Raw genomic sequence first — 19,315 nt, forward strand, 5'->3', positions numbered from 1 at the left:
TGTGCACACCTGTATCAGTCAAAAAAGGCAGCCGCTAAGGTGTTGGAAAGGTACTTTTTGAGGATGTTACTGGCAAATGAAGTACACAAAGCATATGATGGCATTAAAAATGTTTTATTATCATAGCTTACATGTGTATGAAACATAACCAAGCAAAATATGGATTATTGAAGGCTTCTGCTACGTGCCATGAACCTGTGCACACCTGTATCAGTCAAAAAAGGCAGGCGCTAAGGTGTTGGAAAGGTACTTTTTGAGGATGTTACTGGCAAATGAAGTACACAAAGCATATGATGGCATTAAAAATGTTTTATTATCATAGCTTACATGTGTATGAAACATAACCAAGCAAAATATGGATTATTGAAGGCTTCTGCTACGTGCCATGAACCTGTGCACACCTGTATCAGTCAAAAAAGGCAGGCGCTAAGGTGTTGGAAAGGTACTTTTTGAGGATGTTACTGGCAAATGAAGTACACAAAGCATATGATGGCATTAAAAATGTTTTATTATCATAGCTTACATGTGTATGAAACATAACCAAGCAAAATATGGATTATTGAAGGCTTCTGCTACGTGCCATGAACCTGTGCACACCTGTATCAGTCAAAAAAGGCAGCCGCTAAGGTGTTGGAAAGGTACTTTTTGAGGATGTTACTGGCAAATGAAGCACACAAAGCATATGATGGCATTGAAATTTTTTTATTATAGTAGTTCACATATGTATCATGACATCTGAAGATGAGGAGTTTTATTCCTACACTGCCTCAACTCTGTGATTCACAAAGGTTCCTGAAAACAACATCTACTTGCTGCATATCGTAGCTGCAGCTGAGCAGCACCGGGGGGAGAGCTCGCATTTACCCTGCTATCACAGTAAAGCTGTCCAGTGCCGGAATGGACACCACAACCAGAGCCGAGTGATCGGGCAACAGAACTGAATTCAGCAGCCTCTAATAACTCTAATAACAGAGTGCGTCATCAGAAATGTCAGAGTCACTGTCAGAATAATCATCTGAAACACTGTGCAAGAAGTTGATGGTCTCTGCTCCAGTCAAAACTTGCAGGTAGCTGTATCTGGCATTAGCCATCATATCTCTGATGTCGTGCTGCTTTTTTCGGATGATGCTCTGCAGACCTTTCAACTCGTCTTCACTTAGGCCCCACGATGAATCTTAAATGTATGAGATAGATACAGATAAAGCCTGTATTAGTAACTTTATCGTCAGTCATTGATATGTACATTCTTGTGATATAAAATTTTGAATACATACTTTGCATTGTTGCCCTAGAAACCAGACAGGACAGCTCTTTCAGGGAATCACTACGAGTTGAAAGGGACCTCCAGTGGTGCTTCATCTCCATGACGAGAATCATCTTCTCCTCCTGAAGTCTCAATACTGCCATGACCATGTCGAAAGCTCTTCTCTTTGTCCTGAGGTCAACAAAGTCTAGAAAGCATTTATGACAAAACATTTATTAATATGTATGAAAGATCTATGAAGTCTAATGGAGTTGAAGGTATGTCAAATTTGCTAAAGTATTCAACAGACTGGTGTACCTACCATTGTGTGGTAGCTGCCATGGCCAAGCTGTCTCTCCAGACAGAATGGTTTCCATGCACAGAGTTTCTGTGCTCGGAACCACTCTGTTATATTTTTCCACAACAGAAGTCAGGATCCCTTTCTCCTCCCTAATCTTACGGCGGATTCTGGCACGACCTTTGTTGCTGTCTGTGTCTTTGTAAAGACGCTGCGAGCGTCTCTTGCCACCAGCACCTCAATCTTGTTGGTCAAGGCAGCAGCATCACTTGACTCGTTGGTTGTTGCTTTGGAGAGGAAATATGTGTTGCACTTAGTAACTTATAATATCAGCGCAATTTGATCTCATTTTCATGCAATTCTCAAATACCATTATGATAAGGTAATTTATTTGAAATAAAATAAAATTTATTTTGTATGCCATGTTCTGCTCTGGAATAAAGGTCAACAGAAAACATCCCTTCTTTTCAGAGAATAAATTTAGTAAATGTTTCAAAATGATATATATTGTAATCTTGAATGATTTGTGAAAACTAGGTAATGAGATTGTTATCACTAATTCTGAGACTGAAAAAATAATTGTATTAATCATGACTTCAGAAACTCTGTGCTGACAAAACTACAATGACAATTTCCTCACCTTCTGCCCACTCCTTCACATCACTGACCCAGTCTTCCAACTGGCTCTCAGTCACTGCCAACTCTGCCTTCATGGACTCCAGGTTCTGCAACTGGTTTTCCAGAGCTTTTGTGGTCTACAAATGACAGAGACAATAAAAATAATTAGTTAACATTCAAGTCCACAGCCTCAACTACTGCTAACAAAGAAAATGTAACACTTATAAAAAACTGATGTTATTACTTTCAGATATCTGTGGGACAGTGAGGTGGCCAAGTCGTTGACCTTTTGCTTATTCCAGCGCATGGCCATGAGCGTCAGCATGTCTGTACGTCCTGCAACAGAAAAAAATATGATGTTATCACTATTCCACTTATTTCTTACACTAAAGTTTATACTATTTTGTCACCTCACCTGCTTTTGACATATGTTTGGTGGTCACTGCTATACGAGAGAGGAAGGCGTTGACCTGTTCCACCTCCTCCCCTAGTGTTAATCCAGCCCCTTCCTGATACGCCCCACTCCATTTCACCTGTTTAAAATACATTCAAAAACAAGGCATGTTATAACAAGTCAATGTTGACGTGGAGGTATGGAGGTTTTCACATAAAGTGATTCTGTCACATGGTAACAATTGCTTACTTCACATTTGAAGTCATGGGCTTTGGCATGGAACACTGAGAGAAAGGGCTCCATGTTCAGAAGATGCTGGAGCTCTGGGCAGCTTTTTGTGACTCTTTGGAGGTAGGGCCAATATTTGCAGGTCACATCCATGCAAAAAAAACAACTACTGGCCAGCTTCTGTTGTAAGTACAGGGGATATGCAAAGATTTCTCCCCTGTACATATTGAGGGCACAGAGAAGCACTCCATGACGACAGACTGCAAGCTCCAGTCCCTCCTCATCCAGTTTACTGGCCGATCTTTGGGAGGTTTCTCTGGCTGCTGACCATTCCCCTCCACAAATACCTCTTCCAGAGATCTGCAATATAAAAACTGACTGATGAAAATGTTCCAACCTAACAAAACTCTCCAATAGGAGATTTAGTATTCCTGTGTATATAATTATAGTCTGCAATATTACATGTTTGGTTGTGCTCTGTATGTAGTTGATGAATCTGGTGACGTCTTCATCCTTGGCTATGAAGACCCCATCAAAGATGGCCTGTTCCTCAGATCTAAATAAAACAAAGGGACATTTTATGATACCTCGCATTCTCAAGTTAATTGGTGCACACTCAGAGACTAAAGTTTTGTTATTAGTTCAAACACTGTGACATTATAAATATGTTATAGTACCTAGCTGCATTCTTAAAACGGTAATGCTTGCGGTTTCCATCCACAGAAACAGCAAGCATATCCGGGCTGCACGCAGGACAGGTGAAGGGCTCCTCCTTGCAGATGCTGTCCACCTCATATCGCACAGCCTTCCATTCAAAGAAACTTTTTATAAAGCTGTCAGCTGAGATCTTCCCAGTCTATCACAGAAAAAGGACATCAACAGCTAATGATATTTAAAAAATAAATTATAAGGACATAAGCTTTTCAACGCACAAATCAAAAACATCAAGAAGGACTAATAACTTCAATACTCACACGGCCAAAACGGACAGTTCGCTGATCTAACATTCTTAAAAATGCCTGACAGGACAGACCAGGTGCAGCCATTTTCATTTCTTCAAATGAGAAGAAAACATCTGTTGCATAAATGGTAGCGAAGTGAAGGGTAGCTGGCCAGTAGTCACTTCGAAGAAGGTCCTCAACTCCAGCAGTCCATGTGGCTTTGCATGCTTCACAAGCCAACTCAAGCATGCTGAGCTCATGTCGTCCTTGAGAAAAAAAAACAACAAAAACAAAAAAACCCCACTGTAATGCAAAATTTTCCCCCTTAATTATATTCATGGTTTTGTTCAAATGTGGTAAATATTACTCAATAGTCATGTTAAGATTTCATATACAAAGCTATAACAAACATGTACGAGTTGTTGAGAAGGGATAAATATTATTAAAAAGATACTTTTTCAAACAGGACAAAAGTTCTCCACATTCCTACCATTCATTGTGATCACAGCCACAGCCCTTCCTGGTTTGAGTCTCAGTGCCTCTGTTGGACAACCACAGATTTTGTCAGGCATCTCCACGGGTACTAACCGCACTAGAAAAAAAAAATCAAACATGAATTAAGATTTGTTTGTATCGACTGGGAAATAAAACATTTATAGATTTCTGAATGCACTTAAAGGCTGAACTTAACGTGAGAAAATTTAAAACAGACTTAATGGATGACGCACACTGCTGAGAAGTATTAAAGACATCTTGAGGAACTTACCACAGGGGCAAAGGGTGTTATTCAGTACAAAAGTTGTTGGAGGCAATGGCTGGAAAAATCCTGCGGTACTGGCATCTCTGTTGTGGAGGGGGTGTCTGGTGTGCATACTGGCATCACATTCAGCACAGAAGAAGGGGCATGGTCGACAATCACGACAACGGACAACAGCTGTATTACTCCGACACTGTTGGCAGATGTGGGATTCCACATTTTCTTGTGCCACTGCGGTGTTAACCAGACGTGGTCTCTCTGCCCTCCAGCTCTCTGCAAAGAGACTTTTTCGTGTGCTCCAGTTTGATGAAGCCAGAAGAGAAGTTTTTGGGGTTGGTGCTTCCACCTCATCTCCTGTGGCATCGCTAAGTGATTGCTGGAGATCTCGTAGAAACCCCTCTGTTAAAAAGTCAAAAGTAAGTGTACTGTATGGAGTGATTGTGAAAGGTACAACTGCTGTGCTAAATTTTGGCAAATTTGTACTCAAATATGAAGATAGAGTTTACATCTTAACTCTGTATCACATACACCATACAGATACAAGTCCAAATGTCTGAACATTATGCTTTGGGCTTATGGAGAACAAATAAAGCACATACCAACAGTCTCTGGAGCAAAGACCACCTCTGAGTTCGTGTCGGGAGCATCGACAGGGGGATGACTCTTCTGACTAACCAGCTGTATCAGAAATTTAAAAAAAAATCTTTGTATCATTAAAATGTTCTATTTGTCCCAACACATGTAAGCCTGGTTAACAGAGTGAAATAGCACAAAATCACTGCCAAACATTTATCGACATCAGGTGTAGTTGTATTTGTTACCATACCACCAAACCAAAGCCGGTAACTCCTTAGTATAAAGTTATCCTTTGTACTCCAATATTTTTTTTTTTTTCCCCCGGTACCATACATAAAGCTTTACATTTCCTTGATTTGAAACACACAAATGCCTAAATAATCCAGATCTTTAAAATATCATGAATGCAAAAGCAATACTGAACCTGACTTGACTGATTCCTGCTTGATCATGGTCTTGCATGGATTAAGTTTCCGTCACTGTTTCTCTTCTTCCACCTCACCGTTGGCACAGGTGCCACTGGTGCTGCTGCTTCCTCTTTCTGCAGCTCACCAAGCAAGTCATCAACCCTCTCGAGATCATCAATGAGCTCTTGCTGATCAGCCAGGTTATCCACACTCATAAGAAGATCCTGGAGTTCTGAATCACTCATGATAAAGGGCAGAGACACAGACAGACTGAAAACAAGAGAGTTGGACAGAGAGCACGTTCACAGGAATAAACTGAGTTGCAACAGAGAAATAGATAAAACAAAGCAAAGGTAAGCACAGAGAGAGAGAGATTAACAGGTACAACACAGCAAGGACAGGTTAACAAGACAGACGTGGCTCTTAAAAGTGCCTTTGGGTTGTTTTGTTCTTAGAAAAAAAACAAGGGTTGGCTTTTTAGATGACAAATTTGCAGGACCCGTTGAGGGAAGAGAGAAGAACTGAGACACTCAAAACTAAACAAACATACATTTGACACATGTTTTTTTTTTTTAAATTTACGACATCACTACTTAGCTACTAACCAACTGTTGTGAGCTACATAGGTAAAATAAAATACATCACTTCTGGAGATTATACATTTTCCTATGCTTGTATCCTCAAAAATGACGAATATATGTAAAATTTTATTTGAAGGAATATGCCTGAAACTGAATTATCCATGACACGACTGCTGTCATGAAGAAATCTTGAATATGGCCATTAAGTGTCATTTAATCAATCACTAACTACATTAAAAATGACATCATGACATGATCGACAACATTCATGAAGACTCTTTCATCTTCGTGGCAACTGTCAAGTCAATTTAATGCACAACCCTTCAAATAAAATTATACCAAAATAAAGTTGAACTTCGAAGACACAGCCTTTTTGATTCTGTACTAGCTAACGGCAGCTAGCCAGCAAAGGTTAGTGCACATTTGTTATATTTCACTAAATCTAATCAATAATCCAGTCCTATAAATTAAAACTCTGCATTCTAAAGGCGTGGACAACAATATTTGGGATGTTTCAATCATTTTTTGTAGCTTAGATTTTCATATTTTCTCTATCTCTGTTATTTGATTAATTCACTGTTAGACTTACCAAAAGGAGGGAAATACAACTGCCTTCAAGATCGTCGCATACGATGACGTCATACACGCGCGTTTCTGATTTAGAATACAAATCTTTATTAAAAAACAAACAAACAAATCTTTGTTTATGTCAATACACAAAGTCACACCGCGGTACAGACAGAAAAAAACTCACACTAGCATACTGTCTGCTGCCATACTGCGCCAGTAAGAAAATTTTTACAACATATTATTTTTTGGAGCCCACATTGTAGGATGCAGCCGATGCCCACATATACAGTAATATATTTTGATGTTTAACTATTAATCACTTTAAATCAGTTCACATTCACATTCTATTTAATTTTGAAATGAACAGTTAAAACGATTTTGTCAAGCAAAGCTGACTGGCGTCGTCTCTATAGCAACGGTAGCTGAGGATTATGGGTAGTGTATTGCCTACACTCCAACACTTGCAAACAACTCTTTCTTTCTCAGAATCGAAGGGAAAAACACGAAAATTGATGTCCAGGAAATCAACCCACTAATGTTGTGTAACTAACAAGGACACAATGGTGTTTCTGCCTTTAGAAATGTTGCGGATATCATTGTGAAAATCACCGTTAACGTGAAAACGGACAGTACTTCCGTGTGTCAGGTCCTCAGTTAACCAATGGGACTGATGCCCTCAGCATCTTTAAGCGACGCGGTCGGGTTAATGAATTGACGTGAATGGAAGGCTGGAGCACTGGCTCTCAGAGTCAAATATCGACGCGGATGGAATTACATTAGAATAAATTGAAAGCCCGCTGCGTCGGATTATGAGGCTTAGGGAGACCTTGTGCGCCAGAAACTGACGCCGAAGGGCCCTGACCAAGCGTCGGTTTTTGACGAGCTGGGAGTGAGACTGTGTTGCTCCAAATGCCTTGCCAGCAGCCAAGCCACTTTCACAAAAACCACACTCCAAACCGGGTATAGATAGACTCCAAATGACATGAAACGAGATACGCATGACCCGGACGCTAAAAGGAGGCGTGGCTCCGCAACCGAACCTCCCACGGGGGCGGGACCCACTTGGCCACCCACATTCTCACCCACCAGCTTTACAACGGTACCACCCCCGTAGCTCTACCACCTACCGTTCTCCCACAACTGACAGATTGACCCGGGTCAATCTGGGTTAACACCCTGTACCCCCTGAGTAATTTATTACTTCACCTAACCCTGTCTCTAATGCCGTCTTCCCCTTTGACCTTCCTGTGATTTCTTTCTGTGTTTGGCTGGTCTGCTTGGTTTTTCTTATGGCCACACCAGTCGGTTATCCTAACCCTCAACCTCTCCCCCCTTCATGTCTAACCCCAAACCCCTCCTTCTTTTTCTGACCTGACGCTGGACACGCCCTAGTCAGTATTTTTTGTAGACATTTCAGGAAGCACTTTTTGAGCCACTAGACACTCTACTGTGGTGTGGATTTGTCCTGCCATTAGGCATAGCAGGTTCGCTGAAGGCGTTCCCCCCTCTCAACCAACTCTTCCTCCTCCACCTATTCTTCTCTCCTCTATCATGGCTCATGCTGACAAGTGGGAGGTGAGATGGGGACTAACTTGTGGCGGCCAGCGCCATGCCTCTGTCTCTCTACCTATGTTGTCGTTGGTCAACATAGGGAGAGACTCTGAGTACTTTATTACTTCACCTAACCCAAGCACATAACATTAAAACATATCTACTTAGAAAAACTATACCTCTAAAGCATATAAAACTAGTGATTACTTACATACACCGTGAGGATAACTTGTCCACATGGACAGTGTGTGGAGAGAAGTGAGGTACAGATGCGGAGGGCGACGTACCTATGATCCCGGCTGGGATTGCGTGACAGAGGCACAGTGGGGGAAGGATAGTGCACCTCCCCGGCCACTTCCGGCACGGGCTCAGTTCCCCGCACCCAACCCTTACCCCTAAATTTAATTATAATTTCAGATCTAAAACCTAAGCTTATGGCGACCCCTAACCCTATTTTTTACTCTAACCCCAACCCCCTTAAATAATAAATTAATTAATTAAATTTCATAATTTAATATAAATATTTAAAATATATTATGATTCTTAAAGTTATAGTGTATATAATATAATATAATTCATAATAATTTATTTTAGAAGGCATTATTAAGATAAATTCATACTATTGCAATAGGCATGCATTATAGTAAAAGAAAGGAAAGGGGGCGGGACTAAACTGGAAAGGGAAGATGTAAAAAGGAAAAACACTAAATTTAACAGAGGACATTTTTGGGGGGTATAAAAGGCAGTGCATCAGCCCAAGAGCTCATTTTGGCTTTGGACACTGATGAGTGCGCATGAGCAGCCAGATACCAGCCACATACACAGTAAGCCATTTGTATACTTTTAGTGTGCTGTAAGCCTGAGGAAGACCTATTTAGGTCGAAACGTCGCGTTTTTTGGGGCACACCTTCTTTTGTTTATTAATAATAACAACTTAAACAAAAACTTTTTTTTCATTTAAAACAATTTTTGTTTACGTAATTTACTTTCCCCATTTGGGAAAGCTTTTTTGGTGATTTTTTTACATTTAAAATTAAAAATTAAAAAATTAAAAAAACAAAAAAAAAACAAACAAAAAATAGAGACAAAACAAACCATGGATGGATGGACAGAGGTCCGCTATGGCCGGCGGGCCAAGCGCGACCGTGGACCCTATAGGGACCGGGACTACGGGTGGTCTTACGGGAGGAAGGACAGTGCACCTTCCTTCTCCTTTGGGAGAGGGGATTGTTTCCCCTTCCCTAACCCTCTAAAAGAGGGGGCACTTTCAAGATGATTCAAAACAATTAAATATGTAACTTTAAAAGGATTAAAATCATGGATAGACAGGTCCCTTTATATAATTAAATAACACCAATTGATTACATACCTGTTAAAACACTATACATGATCTCTTAGAAAATGGATTAAAAAAAATTTAATTTATAGTACCTTTTTATATGATTTAAAAACATTAGCTTAATAAATAGGTTCTATAGGATTAAAAAAGACATTTCATTATGATTTTACAAGATTTGAGCAATTAAAAAAACAAACAAAGACAAATACTATGCGTAGTTCATGGTCAAACTTGCAGACATCCAACACTGAGGATACGTAAGAAGGGGGAGGGCCAAAATACGTAGATGAACTTGAGGGGAGGTGATAAAAGGAGACAGGGAGGCGAGTCACTCATTCCTGCTCTGACTTTGGAACAACATGGACCCCTGTCAGCCAGTCAATTCATCTACACAGTGTGCTAGGCCTGAGCAAGACCAGAAACTGGTCGAAACGTCACTGTCCAGCACACGCTTCTTTGGTTTTTTATTGCTCAAATAAAATTTGTTTTTTATTTTATAAACCAATTCATTTATTGTGTCCTTTTCAGTTCATTCATTGTTTTTTTTTATTTTGATTCATTTCATTTCATTTCAATTCATTGCTGTATAAATAAAGTTGCACAAGCATAACATTTCATTTTATCACATATAAATATATTATTAAAAACAATTATAAATATATACCTTCTGTAATTACTTAAATACACCACTGAAAAAACATCAACTCTTGGAAGGCACGTGGAGGGAAGTGCGCTATGGGCGCAGACGCCAACGCGCCTACGATCCCGGCTGGGATCACATGAGAGAGGTGCAGTGGGGGAAGGACAGTGCACTTCCCGTGCCACTTCTGGCACAGGCTCAGTTCCCCTTATCTACTAGGAATAATCAATTATGCTGTGTCTCAGAACATTTTACTGTTCATACAAACTCCCATGGTCATATACAGTAGTGTCAGTCACATTTAAAATTGCTGCTTCACTCCTACTCCCATCTCTATTCCGATTTAGCAGTTGTTGTTGTTGAAGAGAGAAGGTGTATAGATAAAATGGAAGCTCCCACAAAGCGAAGAAACCAAGACTGACAGCCGGACATAAGATGTTAACTAGATAATGTAACTAACTAAATAGGTAACGTTAGCTTAGTAGATTAAAGCAATAAGCCCTGAGAGGCGCGTCGTGCCTTAGCTGTTCTAGAATCACTGTAAACCACGGCCTCATGGGACTTATTGCTTTTGGAAAACGGTTACTACATATACCTGGCAAGGTCAATGAACAATAATTTATTGATAACAAATAATCATTCTTCCACCAAGCAATGTAACGGTAGTTCCTCAGCGACATTCAGCAGAATGGTTGCTAAGCAACACACAGACGCAACAACACAGACTCAATTGAAACTTAATGTTAAAGATTGGGGTGATTGTTAACATTTATCTGGATATATTTAAGCACTGATAACATAGATCCACACTGTAAAAATTGATTCTGTGGTCATGTAGATTTGAATTAATGTATCAGGTAAAATATATTCAATATAATTGTGTTTTTGGTTTTGAGGAGAATATTTAATTAAAATTTAAATAAAAATGTTTGGAATAAAATCCGCCCATTGTAATTAAATAAAACATAAGCATTATGTTTACCTAATCCCAAATAGACAGAATATTGAGTGAATTCTAATTAATGTAATCAGGCAAATTTTAATTGAAAAGTACTTCCTGTCAAAGAGCGCCTTTTTAAAAAAAAAAAAAAAAAAATGCAGCAGGCTATCATTTAGCCACAAGACATTTGAAGAGAGTACAGACAGTGAATGTTCGCCTTCTTCGACATTGCTCAACTTGCAAAATTTAACTGGTTGACTAAGGTAAGAAAACTTATTTTATTATCACTGGGCTTGTAAGAAGAACGCATGTAGTGGAAGGAAGGAATATTACAATATAAAATGAGCTATCACAGAAAAAGAGACTCAGCAGCAACGTAAAGTTGGCTTCTGTTGCCAAGGCTTCATATAAATGTACGTTAGTAGGCCTAATGTGATTTTGTTGCGAGCTATGAACACTGCATTATACATTTTGGAAGAATTCAAATACATCGAAGTCAAACTTTTATTTTGAAGGATGCGGCTTGGTATTCCGCTATCTTGGTTCCTACCTCCCTTGCGTGTTGATATATCCTCAGTATGTTTTTAATGAAATGGCGTAAATAAGTACATTGGGTTTAATGTTAAGGGTAGACACATTAACATGTGAAAGATATATTGGGGGTTATCACTAGAAGAGCATCTTATATTTCGGACGGCACTTGACGCACTTCCGTTAGCTTTACTTCCTGTGTGGAGCTTGTCTTCCCGGGCAGGTAACGTAAGTTCTCTCTGTTGTTTCGCTGTTTTGTTGCAACTTGCAAATGTGAAGCCAACTTACCTAAACCCACGTGAAGTAAGTTTATTCGCAGTGTTATATTATAGAGTCGCAATTGTGTTTCTTTTCATGCTTAAATCTGTTCATTTTAGTGTGGTAATGTCCGGAGCACTTAACGTTAGCAGGAGGGGAGGAGGTTTAACATGGCACAGACTTTAATTTTACAGCTAAACAGTACAATAAAAAAGTTTCTGAAAAAATTTTAGTAACAGGATACTGTTCCATATCTGATTAGCGCCGGTGTTTAGTTTGGTAGTTAGAGTTTTGTGAGCCGGCCGCCGAACTCCATTGGAAAAATCGGCCATTTAACATGAAGATAACTGGTGATGAATGGCTGGTTAGCGACTCGTTTAAGTAATGATTTTACCGAAATAAGTCCACATTTACACACAAAATAGTTGCCGAATAAAACAGTGGCTCCTACCGTTACTTTTTAAAAATATATATATCATCATGTTGCACGCCTTCGGCGCCTTCAGCGTACACACCCCCAGTATCTCACAGCAGAGCAGAGGCATTTTTTTGTCTTTTAAAACTATTTTAAAACATAGTTTTCCGTACTTTTACGATTTAAAAAAAGTTTGCTGGATGCACATTTTCTTCTCAGATCATGTTATTGTTGCTTTACAGGCAGTGTACCGATACAGACAGACAGACAATAACAGACAATAACTTGATGTGATACCCTTGTCTCTTTTGTTGCCTTTGTGTTTCAGATCAATGCAGAATTTCAAAGAACAGCTACTGTACATCTGGAGCCGAAATTTATGTCTGCGTTGGACCATCACACTCCCAAGCTACTGACACTATTTCGTGCCAAAGGTGGAGCACTTCGAAGAAGACTGGAGATCATAATGGAACCGCTGGAGGTACAATACTTTTTAAAATTAGAAGTAGCTTTATTCCATAAGATTTCCAAATGATATGAATAAGGACATCAAACTGAATGATAGACAATTGTCCTCCAGAAATTAGCTGCTGCCCTAATATAAGTGCAAATAGTTAATGAAGGCAGCTTCTGGTGGGAGGGGAGGCAGTGGGAGTAAAGCAGGCATGTAAAGTACGATTAGAATTGATAGGCAATCCCACAAAAATGGGATTCAGGTTGTACAAAAACAGATTTTCTCATAAGTGTTTACGTTTCTAAATTACAGAAACATTCAGTGATTTTTTTTATTTTTTTTGGTGATTGATTTATCAGTTGTTGCATTCCTCCCCAGGACTCAGTGCACTCTTCGGTTGAGAGGACCAGAGAGGTTGTCCTTAAGTGTCTTATAGAATACCTTGGAGAACAAGGGGGACATCTCATCAAAGAATTCAATGTAGGTAAACTTAATTTGCATTAACTTATTTCAAGGACCACATTTCCTTAATTCCTCAAGTAGGTGCTGTTGTCAAATAGATCTGTGACCTTTGTTTTTTGTAGTATCTTTAACAGCTTCAGTGCTCCTTGTCATAGATTCTTCAAATCTCTGAACTCAACTAGAGGGATGAACACTATTCTTCCACAAGATACTGTAAATAGAGAGGGATATAATAGTACAATAGCATAAAGCCCTCATTACAATGGAAGAACAATTGTAGAATATAAAAACATCAAAATAAAGAAAACAAAGAACAATTTGAGACCAAGGCCTGCGAGAAGCTATGAAAACAATAATGAATGTATTGTCTAATAATACCGTATGCTTGCAATATATTTATGATAGTTTTATACTAAGACACTTACAATTTCATTTTGCAGGACACTGAGAACTTGGAGGAACTTGAACAGCTCGTAATGGCAATTATTGTGACCCCAAAGCCTGGAGCTTCTACAAGCAACAGCCCAAAGAACATTGGAATTGTCATAGAGGGCGTGGAAGTCATCACAGGACTTGGAGATATTGTGAGGGCTTGCTCTGTCCTCCTTGGCTTGACCTACGCACTGAATCTCGATTATCCCAGACAGCTGAAGTACACCTTTGAGGTATTCCAAAAACTTTTCTTGGAACTGGATGATTCAGAGCTGTCAAAGTCCAGTCCCTCAAGAGCAAACTTCTGGCTTGAAATGAGACTGTAGTTGCAGTGCAGACTTTTGTGCTACACAATGTCCCGCTTCTACAGAGCTTGAGAATTGCACATTTGAAAGTGCTCTGTTTGTAAGTTGGCACTGATTTGGACTCTGTCCCATGAATGTCATTGACATTTCAATTGTTGTTAGTTCAAAGTACAAAGTACAAATGTTTTTACTCTGTACAAATTGCACTTTTATAGTTTATGTTTTGGCACATGCACTTATGGAGAATTTTTACTTTAAGATCATTATTGATCTAATTTAGTGGTTCAGTGAGTTGAGAAAGGATGGAAACATGTTTATGGACATATCACCATTCTGTAATATGGCATTTCTTTTTTTTCTTTTTAATTGTTAAAGTCAGCATTTTGTCCCTTTTCAAAGATCTGTTTTGACATGTGTGAGCAAACTTCTGGCTTTAAAATGAGACTGTAGTTGCAGTTTACATGTTGTGCTACACAATGTTCAGCTTCAACAGAGCTAGCGAATTGCACATTTGAAAGTGTTGCTATGTTTGCAAGTTAGCACTGATTTGGACTCTCATCCCACTAATTTCTATTGTGGTTAGTTCAAAGTACTAAATGTGTTTTACTCCATACAAATTGTTTTGGTACATGCACTTCTGGTGCATTTTTCTTTAAGATCATTATTAATCCCATTTAGTAGCTTAGTGAGGTGAGAAAGCATGGAAACACATGTTTATGGATACATAATCACTGTGTAAAATGGAATTTATTTTTGTTTTTACAAAAAAGTTTGGAGTCAGTATTCTGTCCTATTCAAATTTCTGGTTTGAAAATGCAAGATCTTACTTCTGGCCTGAAATAAGACTGTGGTTGCAGTGTACACTGATGCTACAATGTGTTTGAAAGCACAAAAGTGAATTGTTAATAAACGTGTTATTTGATTATTTGTTTAATTCTGTACTTTCTGGGCCATAGACTAGTTATTCCTAAGAAAGATATAGATTTAGATTTAATTCATTGTATTGAATACATTCAAATGAATGCACAGGTAAATGTAGTTGATTATTACTCAATTATATATCATTGATATGTAGAATTAAATACATTTTTATCAGTACAATTTACACATTAGGGAGTTTATCTTTTTCAAATCAACTCAATATTTTTGTTTAGGTTTTAATTAATTCTGTACTGTTTTCTATTCAGATCTACTCATATTAAATGGGTAACTATTAAGAGTCTCATTTAATGAAAATTTACTCAATACCAAACATTGTGAAATTTAATTAATAATATTGCTTGTAATCTGTTGCCTCATTTTTATTGAGTAGATATGGTGTATCTTTTCTTACAGTGCAGGTTGTACAGCTGCCTAGTTAAGTGCTGTGAAACAACATCACTCTGCTCTGTTGATACCAAAAGCCAAGTGAATAAACACTTTTTTCCACCGGAGCATGCCGGGTTGGGGACACTTGGTAGTGGGGAAGAACAGCACGAAGAGTCAGTAACGCACAGAGCTTCTTTCTGGATTTTATAATCGCTTTGTGTGATATTAGTTTGAAGGACAACTATTGGTTTTAGATTAGTTTACCCCAGTGACTTGGTGTTGTTATTAGTTTGTTAGTTTGTCTGGTTCAGAGGGGAACTCCGGAAGTCGGAGGTGTCGCTGAAGTCGGTAAAATTAACAACAATTTGACATTTTTAAACAGCTTGTTTGGCGCAATACTGATTACTCTGTATGAAACATACGAACACGAAATGGAACTGTCAATTCTCTGCACAAATCTGACCTCCTCAACAAAGTCTGGTTAATGTCCGGTCCAACTGATTAGGACATTGGTTACACATACAGCTCCTCCAGGTAATGGTAAGTTCAGAATAGCAGTGCATGTGTGAAAGGGGCTACACTACTGTACATTGTACACTGTTATTTATGCACTCACTATATAGCTAAAGCAAATAAACTAGTAACACAAGCAGAAAAATCAATGTATCAAATTAAAAGGATCATCAAGGTCAGTCATTGTTCTTCTGGCAAAATAATGGTATCTGGTCACAATGTAGGCAGCACAGAGACACAGGGAGAGAGAGAGGCACAGTGAAAGCAGTGGCCAGGCAGGGACATGCTCAGGGGATACAGATGATCAGGTGAGAAATTTGAATGAGAACTTAAACAGCTTGATAACAGTTTTAACCTAGGTCTACGTGTCAACAGTAAATAAAACTAGTAACACTGGGCCTGATGCTGGCATATAGGTGAGATATAGAGCAAAACCTTTAAGATTAAAACATTGATTTTCACTTAATTGTGAATTTCAAGAGAAGCTTTATTTTGATTCTGTAGGAATCCATGCAATTTCTCAGAATATTCCTTTACATGTGAATTCAAATGGTCAATGTTGTCGTAAAAACTTCTAAATGTATGAATTTTCATATATAAAATAATACAGAATTGTGGGAAATGTACGCCCTTGCCAAGAGTTGATAATCCTGTACCATACCAAAGAGGTACCTGTGAGACACAAAATAATCCTGAGTGTTTTGGAGAAACAGCCCCTGGTGAACCTGCATCTGAGAGAGAAGGTGTTATTATGGAGGAACTAGAGAGACAAAGTGAAAGTACACCAGGCCCTGATGAACCCAAGACTCAGCTTGACACCCAGCCCACTAAGGAGATTGACCAGAGACAGACACCCTGGCTATATGTTCACTTACCCCTCTCTTGGTCAACCGACCTACTAGCCACGTTTCATGGTGGCTGCCATAGGAACTCAGCCCCCTGTTTACACTCACCAGTATCCCCAGTCCTTCTTTCACTCATTCTAGTCCGTGCCAATTATCCATCCCACATACCAGCCCATAACTTGTCGCTTGCATTGCTACTGAATGCTTACAAGACATTGTGCACGTTCATGGTTAGCGAGTAACATGCTTAAGAATTTTGGGTACCCCACAGAAATTTGTTTGATATTATTGATATTTTGTATTGCTAAGTGGGAGTTTTCATTTGAATTACTAAGTGTTGGGAGCCACTTTTGTTAGTAGGGGAGTGTGTGGTACACCCCAAAAATAGAGTGACCACTCTTGGTGTTTATTTAATTTGATAAGATGAAAAGTAATTTCTTTTAATTTTTTGGGTCTAGTATTTTGCCAAATAATATTACACTTTTGGGGGGGAAAATAACATAAACCTGTATTTCAAATCTTCCTTTCTGAGTCTTAGTTTAATTTTCATACCCGATTCATTTGTCAGGGTTTTGTTACGTTTTTGTGATCGTTATTACATGCTAAGAAGCCAAAATGAGGTAAAGCCAGTTTAACAAATGAGTAAATGTTTTAAAGCCGGGGTCGTTTAGCGCGCTAGCTATCTACACATAGGTACTGAGCGGTGTCAGTCAAAATCTAATAAGCCAATGGGGACGCGCTGCTGAAAAAGCCCGCCCACATGAGAGTTTTGTGCCAAAACCGCAAACAAAATGTCAGGGAGCGCAAACGAGACAGAGCTGCAGAGAGGCCGCAAAGCTGAGAGTCAGCAAAAGTATGAGCAGAGATATACCAGCAGAAGGAACCGTAAACAAAATGATGCATTATTAGAAGAGCAAAGACCAATATTTACACTATTTGACAAATTATTTGATTGCAAGTTGTAAGTTTTATTTTTGAAATGACTTTCATGTTCTCTCAAATTCCTGTTTTGTTTTTTGACATTTAAGAAGTTTTGTTTGTTTCTTTTGGCACAAATCTAATTCCATACTATTAGCAACGTGTCATTTACAAACAAGGAGAGAGTTCTTCAGGCATACCTTCATTTTGAGGCCCTGACCAACCATGACTACAACTGCAGTTGTGTGTCATGTGGATACAGTTGTTGTGATGGATCTTCACAAGAAATGTGTTTTCAATAAGCCTGGTGAGTTTGATGAGCTGTTATTTTATATATTTTAGCTTCATTGCTTGTACAGCACCTCATCTCTCTCTGAATTTTATCAGGACATCATGCTAACCATGCCTTGAATAGCACTGCATCAACTCTTGTGCTCTGAATAACAAACTACTGTTTTAACAGTGAGTGAAATCCCAAGTCCACCTGGTAACTACAATGGTCATGTGGACATAAACAACTTCTGGGACGCTGTGGCTACAGAAATGATCACTCGTGGATTAATTCCATGTAAGTCTTGTCAAAAGACAGAACCTCATAAGAAGAGCTGGAGAGAGAGTATCTTAATATGTGTCTAATTTTGTGATAATAATCGCTAATACTCGTCACATTTGTTCACAAAGGTGGTCGGAAGAACCCCTTTGTTGTGCCCCGGAGTTACCATCACTGGGCCCCCAGGTCAAATTCAGTGTTAAACACAGAATTTGAAAAAATGCAAAGCCCCAAAATTCAAAAATGATGGGGAGAATGACGATGAGAAAATTAATGAGGAGCAGCTCACAGATGAGCTTGTGAACTTGAAGGTGAATTAGTTGATGAAATATGCAAAATCCACTTTGTGGACTATCAATCGAATAATCTAGGTGTTTTATTCCTACTATGAGGAATCCGATCTGGTCAGATTTTAGTCAGACTAAGGTGTGGAAAGGTCGAGGTAAAAAGGGAAAACTAAGGAAAGGGAAGGTGGACCCAAACGCAGTTACTGGAGGTAAGATCAGGAAAACAAAAGGCGAGCTTTATTTAAAAGCTGTTTACAAAAAAACAAAAGCAGACAAACGGGGATGAAAAACAAAGCAACCAAGAACGAGACAAAGTAGCAAAGCAAAAATACAAAGTACAAATCAAACATAGAAAAATAACCCTAACCCTGCTTAGTGAAGGAGTATGCAAATCAGCTGGCTGGAATATTCACAAAGATCTTCTACCAGTCCCTGGCACAATCCATTGTCCCACCCTGGGTTAAATCCTCAACTATAGTCCCCCTGCCCAAGAAACACCACATCTTTAGCCACTACCACCGAGTGGCACTCACCCCAGTGGTGATGAAGTGCGTTGAAAAACTGGTCCGTAGTCACATCACAGCAGCCCTGCTTTTGGGCCCCATAAAAAGAAATTTAATTGGGCCCTTGTTTAAAAATGCGATGCCGTTTTATATAAAACTATGCATTTTAATGATATTTTTGACTATCATTCCTATATTTGTGAAAATAACAACATGACACTTACTTGGTCACTGCTCACTGTCTCCCTTGTAGCCCAGCATGTCTAATTTATCGCCACAACTGTAGACTCACAGGTGGTGGCATTGGATTCGGAGTGAAAAAATACATATATGAGGCTATATGGTCATTGTGATTTAATCTTCTGATTTCCAGAAAATATAAACATTTCTCTGATTGTACTGAGAGTTGTATTGAGTCACACAGTCTGCATGCACCAGAAATTTTGCTCTC

The 19,315-nt window shown here is 39.0% G+C and overlaps 2 protein-coding genes across 5 annotated transcripts; one reads left to right on the forward strand and one right to left on the reverse strand.

Annotated features, from left to right (window-relative positions):
- Positions 1–513: 513 nt before the first annotated feature.
- On the reverse strand, positions 514–6,049 carry LOC119015653. Its single transcript, XM_037091869.1, has 15 exons — positions 6,045–6,049; positions 5,558–5,732; positions 5,079–5,157; positions 4,489–4,878; positions 4,213–4,314; positions 3,756–3,988; positions 3,459–3,637; positions 3,244–3,337; positions 2,803–3,141; positions 2,575–2,692; positions 2,404–2,495; positions 2,182–2,296; positions 1,566–1,828; positions 1,275–1,451; positions 514–1,174 (listed from the first exon to the last, which is right to left on the reverse strand). Exons 1-13 carry the CDS (start codon positions 6,047–6,049, stop codon positions 1,674–1,676), a joined length of 2,076 nt encoding a protein of 691 aa, XP_036947764.1. The 3' UTR covers positions 514–1,174; positions 1,275–1,451; positions 1,566–1,673.
- A 3,299-nt stretch (positions 6,050–9,348) lies between these two features.
- On the forward strand, positions 9,349–14,863 carry LOC119014943. 4 transcript variants are annotated; one of them, XM_037090398.1, is made up of 4 exons: positions 9,349–11,346; positions 12,616–12,768; positions 13,120–13,221; positions 13,644–14,863. In XM_037090398.1, the coding sequence occupies exons 1-4, from the start codon at positions 11,293–11,295 to the stop codon at positions 13,959–13,961; spliced, it is 627 nt and encodes a 208-aa protein (XP_036946293.1). In that variant the 5' UTR covers positions 9,349–11,292; the 3' UTR covers positions 13,962–14,863. The 4 variants fall into 4 exon arrangements, with proteins under 4 accessions (XP_036946293.1, XP_036946294.1, XP_036946296.1 ...); XM_037090399.1 differs by lacking the exon at positions 9,349–11,346 and adding an exon at positions 11,367–11,917; XM_037090401.1 differs by lacking the exon at positions 9,349–11,346 and adding an exon at positions 11,367–11,842.
- Positions 14,864–19,315: the final 4,452 nt, after the last annotated feature.

Source organism: Acanthopagrus latus, chromosome 24 (genome assembly GCF_904848185.1).
Source record: "Acanthopagrus latus isolate v.2019 chromosome 24, fAcaLat1.1, whole genome shotgun sequence".
NCBI lineage: Eukaryota > Metazoa > Chordata > Actinopteri > Spariformes > Sparidae > Acanthopagrus > Acanthopagrus latus.